The 8312-nt window shown below is 37.2% G+C and overlaps 1 protein-coding gene across 1 annotated transcript; it reads right to left on the bottom strand.

The window, feature by feature from the left end:
* Positions 1–532: 532 nt before the first annotated feature.
* On the bottom strand, positions 533–6345 carry parp16 (poly (ADP-ribose) polymerase family, member 16). The gene is made up of 7 exons (XM_015011450.2): positions 6204–6345; positions 5434–5630; positions 4201–4338; positions 3911–4117; positions 2855–3026; positions 1133–1277; positions 533–1010 (listed from the first exon to the last, which is right to left on the bottom strand). The coding sequence occupies exons 2-7, from the start codon at positions 5620–5622 to the stop codon at positions 875–877; spliced, it is 987 nt and encodes a 328-aa protein (XP_014866936.2). The 5' UTR covers positions 5623–5630; positions 6204–6345; the 3' UTR covers positions 533–874.
* Positions 6346–8312: the final 1967 nt, after the last annotated feature.

The following is an 8312-nucleotide window of genomic DNA, read 5'->3' as shown; positions in this document are numbered from 1 at the left end:
TGGAAAAAAGTCACGCGGAGGATAGTCATATTCTATATAACTATTTAGAGAAGTAATTATCGATTATTTCGAGAATAAAATCAAAATGATAGGAGAACAAAAAGAGTCATGTAGAAAGTCATAATTTTAGAAAAAATAGAATTGCAAGAATAAAGTCATATTATGATTATTCTCATAATACGATTTTATTGACATTCTCATATGACTTTATTTTTGTACTACTTTATTCTTGCAATACTCTGACTTTATTCTCATAATTGTATATATTTTTTATTTTCTTAGCATGACAACAAATTGTAAGACCTCTGAATAATGTATTTAAATAAATTTTTAAAAAATAATTTAAGACATTTTAAGGCTATAATTTTATATAACATTTTAAGGATACGGTGATACCGTGTAATAAAAAACTACCAACTATGTCCTTACTCAGACTTCAGAATAATTTTGCAATATTTAAATGTCTTTCTGTTCTATATAAATGTCCTTTCTTGCAGCAATTTGGCAAATGTAGAAGCAACACCATTCAAACTTAGTCTATGCAATGTTTTTATTGAAGATAAATGCAAATGTCCAGTTTTTAAGTTTCAAAATAGAATCTTTAAATTCTTCATTAAACCACAGAAATTACAGTTAAAACATTGCAGACCTTTATTAAAATACAGAGCAGCCTCAACAGGATTAATACAGAACAGGGTGCTATAACTGCAATTTAAAAGATCCTGGATAACAGTAAACAAGAGCATTTTTACAGTAGAGGAGTAGAGTTAAAAGGTGCATAAAACATAATCATAGCTCAGGTCTGCATCTCGGGATCTGATCAGAAAAGGCACTGCAGATAATAAGCAGCTGAGGCGTCCCTAATGCTGTCCGGTCACCTGAATAGTCTGTTCCAGAAAGATACGAACGAGGTGGAGTTAAAGGCACCGATGAAAATGAGGAGCAGGAGATAGAGACTCATCATGATGGCAAAATGGTGTCTGAGGAGCCACGACCTGCTGCGGGAATGCCTGACAAAAAACAAACAAGAAACAGCGGTGAATGACGTCTTACTCTACTCATTTTGATTATTTCAGATGAGTTAAAGTAGATTTCTGCACATCTTACTGGAAATGAGATCTGAACCTCTTACCTGGCCAGGTGTTTCCCCTGAGAATACACAAGCAGATACTTGACTCGTAGAAGCTGATTGTTGGTGACTATAAAGTATTTCTGCGGAACGTCGCCCCCTTCGCTGTTCTTGGCTCGTGAGCGCTGCCTGTCGATGGCATCAGAATCTGAAATGGCAAACAAATAGCAAGCAACCATTAGCAAAGTTACTGCTGCTTGAAGTGCACCGATTGCAGTTTTTTGGCCGATCTCCGATCACAGATCTTCAAAAATCCTGACCTGCTGATTCCGAGTTTTTGCAATGCCAATTTTTTTGTCTGAAATGCCACTAATTATAGAAAAAACAGTCGCAGAGTTTGCAAAAGTGGGGTAACTGTTGTTAATTGCAAATGTGCAGACATGACTTGCTGGGCTGGTCTGTTGGTCAAACCTCTCAGAGGAAACCAAAAGAGGACAGTGGTTGATATTTAGACCTTTGCTGAGGTAGATAAGATCAGGGGAGAAGATAAACATCACATCTAAGTATCAGCTGATCATCAATCTCACAAAATGAAGGAAATCAGCACAGATAAATCGGCTGGCCGATAAATCGGTGTACCCCTAGTTACTGCGATAAACGATAATATTGCTGTTTTGAGAAAATTTTCAAGTGCAGCTGAAAAACTGCACTCTGGATGACCAATGATCTTTGAGAACACATTCTTAAAGATCAATAAACTTTCATTTGTAATGAACATTTAACACCGGAACTGGAAGACATTTTAAATATCCAAAATAAATAAACAAAAGAAATGAAGCAACAAATGAAGTCTCTGTACACAAAACTGTCCTTCAAAAAAATGCTAAGTCGAGTCTAATGCATATTGTCATCCAGTTTTTGGTAGAGAAAAGAGAAAAGCAACAAATCATGCAAAAGAAAATTATCAAGCATGTTTTAATTTATCACACTATCAATTGATGTATTGTTTGCTGCGACAGGCTGAGCTAGCAGTAAGTCAAGCAGCAGCTTTTCATGATTTAACCCAGAGGTTCCCAAACTGTGGGGCGCGCCCCCTAGGGAGGGCGCCGTGCCATTGCAGGGGGGGCGTGGGAAGCCGTCTGGATGAAAAAAAAACAAAAACAAAACATGAACGCTGTATGCGCTGGGTTTTTACCTTAGAATGGCCAACTCTCTGTTATTCCTCTGTCAATTTGATACAGTAGGGGCTTCCACACTTCCCATATCTGTGTCCTCTGTCACTTTGATCAGTATTTAAAGCTGTTAATCCGTTAACATGTGGTAACCTGTTTTTCCGAGCCGCCTTTAAACGCAACATGAGCGCTACGACGCTCGCGCTGGGTTTACACCTGTGCTGCAGCGAAGGAGACCTGCTGCTGCTGTGCGGAGCTACGTAGGTTTGTGTTAGAATCACGGCAGCAAACCAGCAAAATGCAAAGAACTTTTAACAGTTTGTCCCCCAAACTAACCGACTGAGTTGAGTAAAGCTGTTGGATGCAGGTAATGCTAGCTAAAAGATGACCAGCTAATATCAATACAGCACTTTAAGCTTAACAAGTAGCCTGTAGCTACCGATGTTGTCGTCTATGTTCAGCTACGTACATTCATTTTGCCCCCAAAAAAGTGGATTCTCCCCGCACCCTCTCTCACACAGCCATTTGTAATCCATAGGGGGGGGCCAGAAAATGTTTGGAAACCACTGATTTAATCCATGTGATGTTTTGGGAGTCACAAAGCTAGACGCACCTTTTTTCTTCACTTGGCATTTAACGTCTGGATGATCTATGATTTCACACAAGGCAACACAGCTGAGCTGAGGACCCAGGATGCTCTCACGCCAGCCGCTGCTGTGGGGACTGTAGAGGACGGCCATGCTGAGGTCGCTGGTGAGGTACGTCCCCTCTCCAAACACAGAGTTCTGCACGCATCACATCAGGTTGCACATCAGGAATAAATTGTTTCAAAAGAGAAATGGGTGGGACTGTAGTAATCTATCGATTATTCTGATGATTGAGTAAATTTTCCCCTTCTTGTTGCTACTTCAGCTTGTAAAATAAATATATGAGAAAATTAACTTATAATGAGCAATTCAGTCCTTTCTTTTAATAAAATATAAGACAATTAAAAAACACCACTTTTGAAGTATGATTTTTTTAAAGTGTTGAGAAATAAAACGTTCCACTTTAACTTTTGAAAATTAAAAAGTGAGCTTAAATTGAAACATTAAACACCGACTTTTATGTAAAATTCCCTTTAATTCTAGTTTATGATGGCGTATAAAGGCCTTTAGTAAAGAGGAGTAAATTTCCAGAAAAAATATTAGAAATTTTTAGATTAAGCTCAAAAATCTGAAAACTTTCTGTGTTTGAAAAGTTGAAAGTTTGCTAGAAAAAAAAGCTAATCATCAAAAATGTGATGATTGACCATTTTCAGCTTGAAAAGTTGAAAATTTGCCAGAAATAAAAAAGAATTTAGATAAAGTTCAGAAATTTCAGAGTAAAAAATTCAGAAATTTCCCAGATTTTTCTAGCTAATTTCTGAGATTTCCTAGCAAATTTACAACTCTTCAAACTCTAAAATTTCCTTGTTCTAAGCAGAAAATTTCTGAAATTTTTTGACAGAAATTTACTCCATTACTACTTTTTTTCTATTCATCGACAACTCATTTGTGGAAAAAAAAATCCTCCTGCTGTCATGCTAAATAGCAAATCAAAATTTAACAAAATTTAAAAAACTGTAATCTTTTGACGAATTGTTGCATTCCTAGACGCGTGTAGTATTTTTTATTTTTAAAGATCAGACCTTGTTGAGGTGACAGTGCAGCCCGTTGTGAATGATTGAATGAAAGTTCTCCAAGCGGCTCCCGTGGAATGCGTAGAAAACTTCTCGTCCTTCTCTCATCTTCTCAAACCGAGTGTTAAAGTGATCAGGGTACTCCAGCTCAAACAGGAAGTCTGGTACCGGTACAGAAACCCCCTCGTTTTCTGTCAGCTTGCAGAGTTTGGCGTGCTACAGATCAAATATGACACAGGATGAATACAAGTGGGAAAATAGAATATGATGCGTGTTTATGTGTAATTACAGCCCTGTACCTCATCTTTTTGCAGCGTCTTCACAGCGAAGCTCTTTGAGGAAAGAATCCAGTGTACGAGGGCCAGATGGTGATCTCCTTCTCTGGGCCTTAACCGCACCAAATCTCTCACACCAGGCAGAGAGTTCACATCTGCCAACTGAAAAACAAAACAAACATTCTTTAGCATATTAACACAAAAGCTCAAAATGTGGCCGTGGCAGCTAGAGTGGCACTTCCGGTATCACCTGCCGCGGCTGCTGGTGGACCTGCCGCGGCTGCCGGTGGACCAGCTGCAGCTCAGTAGAGGCAGCTTCCAGCTTTGGTGACACGGCTTCTGTGTCAGATTGAATACTGAATATGAATAACATGATTTCGAACAAATAAAAATAAAAATAGAATGCATATACATACAAAAGCTGTGGCATCTGACACCAAATCAGTGGCAGCTGTATGTATATGTATATATTCTGGGGGTCTTTATATTTATTTGTTTGAAATAAAATTATTCATATTCTATATGCAACATGACAGAAGCCGTGGCATGTCACTGAAGCTGGAAGCTGCCACTACTAAGCTGTGGCAGGTGACACCAGAAGTGCCACTATTTTTTCTTCACTAAATAAAATTACTAAAATGAGTAGTTTAGTGTTATTTTATTAGCATATCACTATGCTGCATACTATAACATAATGTTTATTAAGATAGGGGTGCAGATGTTAGTGCAATAAACCGTTGTACATTTTACCCAGCTGGTACATAGTTGTTTCAATGAGCAAAAACAAAACAGTTTCTTTAAAGTTGTTTGGTATTCATGTGCAAGGAGACTGACAGACCAAAATAGCAACATTAGTAGCACATTACTGCCACCAAGTGTTTGCATAAAGTACCATCATCTCTATAATGTGTGTAGGTATTCCTAATGTAAATAAACTGAAATTGCAGCCTTTAAAATTAGATCCCATTAATTAATGAATTAAAAATTTTATGAATTTATTTATGGCAGTATTAACTTTTTCTGTTTTCCTGGTAGTAACTAGTTACATTTACTCAATTACATTTACTTGATTAACTTTTTGGAAATAATTTACCTAGTATTTTTACTACACTGTACTTTTAACTCTTACTTGAGTACAATTTTTGGGTACTCTGCTCACCTCTGACTAAAGATTAAATAATTTTTTTAAAGATGAACGTTAACATTTAGGACAAACCAGCAACTACATGAGCGTTTCATTGTTTGTAAAGCTCTTACCAGGCCCTCAAAGTCCTTAATGTCACCACTTATGTAGCGAGGAGGGAAGGGTCTGAGCAAAGAGTCCCTCTTGTAGCTCTGTGCAGCAGCCACAAACAGGCTGCAGCGTAGGTCCGCTGCTACGGGGTCTCTGTGCAGACAGGAGCTCACCAGCTCTCTGACAGCCTCAGGTGGCAGAGGTGGCTGCATTCCCAGCACTGAACAAAGAAACACAGGTGATACGATTCAAACAGGTTTACGCCAAAACAAATGTTCTGTTTTAATGCACTTTATGTTCAATTTTAGGACCCAAATTTAAATTCAGCGTTGTATATAGTCAAAAGTATCAAAGTTAAATTAATTAGGCCTGATTTGTTAATAACTTCTTCCCTGCTTTTCCTTTAAGAATTTAAAAGGAAAGTTGTTTCTGCAGGGGTTACTAAACTTTACAATACACCTAGTTCACTTGATAACCCTTATTGAGGTCTAAATTAACTTGTATTCTCAACTTCAAGATCAAATTTGACATAGCAATGAAAACGGAAGCCCACTTATTAAACCATAACATTTAAATTCCGCATTTTTTTGTTTTTGTTTTGTGACTGTGAGCCTTTAAACTACAGGCTAGTTGCTGTAGGGAAGCTAGCTGGCTACGACATAAATATCTTCCACAGCGTATCGATATCTATGACAAATATGAAACATCTAATTCCTGTGTGTTAATTGAAATGTTTAACAATGATTCACTGTGTGGTTAAAAGGCGATATTTCTCATTAATAACTGATCTTACCTGGCTTAAGTCTTCCTCAACTCATAGCACTACAGAACAGGAAAAGCTAACACAATGTTAGCTTGATTTCTGCTGTGTTCAAGTGCAGTACGACCTTTGTGTGTCAGAATTTCACGTTATGAATGAGAGGGAAAATACAACCACAAAATAAAAATAAGTCTTTGTAAAGAAGCTAACTTGTGTATAAAACCGAGTTATCTATTCATTACTAAACCCGAATATAGAGATACATAGTAAAATTGGCCGAACATTTTAGGTTTTTCAACCCTTTCCATGACACCAAAGCAGCTGACAGTGGCAGATACGAAGATACTCGAAAGCAGCACATATGATACACTAATAAAACATATTTCCTTTTACCTGATTTGGTAATATCGGTTTTTTTCCCCCTTAACCTTGAAAAATATATTTGTTGTGGCTTCTTACTTGCTATTCAAAAACCTCAAAATTAATAATTTGCATAATATGATGACCTCTGACGAAGAACCAAATTTTTATTTTAATATTTGTCAGGCATTTTATTTTACTAGATAATAATATTATTCTCTGTCAATTTACTTTATCATTTTAAGAACTTACAACTAAAAGTTTTGCACAATAACTTGGTGGCAAATATATCAGTGTGATAAAATGTTGATGGGTCCTTGCTGGGAACATTTCACTCTATATTTATGTCATAAATTAGAAGTGTGATAGATTAGAAGTGCTCTTTAGCATTTACAGTTTAGGAGTCATTTTATATTGATATTTACATTCATATAACGTCATCATTTAGAATCCCAAATTAACCAGACTTATAGACGTTTTGATCTTATACTCCTTTTTCCACTTGTATCTACAAATTTGAAAACTTCAAAATTATTTTCCTTTTATATTTGTTTGGAAGCAGCCTGTTCTGGCTTTTTCAGGTTTGAATAGATTTGATGTCGATACCGTATTTGTTATATGCTGTTTATTAACAGCATATAACAAATATGGCCTACCCTAATAAATAAATACATAAATAATAACAAGAACAACAACAACAACAACAACAACAACAACAACAACAACAACAACAACAACAACAACAATAATAATAATAATAATAATAATAATAATAATAATAATAATAATTTTATTTTAAAAAAAGTAGCTTCCGGATTAGTAGCCAATCAGAGCAGATTCTTGTTTTCGACATTATGGATGAAATCTAAAAGGGGCGGGGCTTGGGCGAACATTCTTGCTTTCTGATTGGTCATGTGGGCCCTCATCGGGGTAGAACGCAGGGAACGGAGGCTGGAGAGGGGGGGGGTTGTTTGTTAAAAAAAGAAAAAGACCGCTCGTCACGTGACCACCCCTGACTCCCAGCCTCATCATTTGAGGAATAACGGCCTCCATATATCCTATATATGTTTTTCTAAACAGCAAATTCCTCCTTTCAGCAGCGCGTATTATCGGAGGGAGGAAAAAGAATCATAGGATGCAATTTAAAGGAAAAGGAGGATTATAGCATTATTCTTGGATTGTAAACGGGAGGTAAGGCGTTTTAAATCAATGCATTTTCATTCATTAGACACCTAGCTTCCAGGGAGGGCGGAAGGAAAAACAGTTTGATGAGATGAAGCGGATTGTGGCTGCTGAGTGAAAACCCTGGAGATGTGTAGGCAGTTTACTGCTGGAGCTGCGCTTCGTCTGGATGATGAGGATGAAGAAGAAGAAACAGCATCAGTAGCATCACCGAGGCACCGTGACTCACAGGCTGAAGGACGCTCCTGTATCCGCTGTGATCACGATGCACCGCGTCCTGCTGCTGCATCACCGCCACCCGCTGAAATATTTGACATTTTACATCATTATGGCAAAAAAAGAAAAGAAAAAGAATATATATCACCATCAATCAGGACGTTTTGTGACGGATTACGCTGTTAATCTATCGGGGATAAATGTGTCCTTCATACTTGAATCACATGCACAGTCAACGATGGTTACTAACAGTAAAATGATGCAAGAGGGGTTTATTATAACCATTTATATAAAGCTTATCAGTCATCTGTGATAAATACAGTGTAATAATGTAATATAGTGGATTCTATACGTACCTATTCTGGTTTTTGTGCATTTAAAGCA

This window comes from Poecilia mexicana, unplaced genomic scaffold, assembly GCF_051168715.1.
Source record: "Poecilia mexicana isolate PSO_F unplaced genomic scaffold, ASM5116871v1 scaffold_6, whole genome shotgun sequence".
In the NCBI taxonomy this organism is placed as follows: domain Eukaryota; kingdom Metazoa; phylum Chordata; class Actinopteri; order Cyprinodontiformes; family Poeciliidae; genus Poecilia; species Poecilia mexicana.
This window is presented reverse-complemented; position numbering and strand designations above follow the sequence as displayed.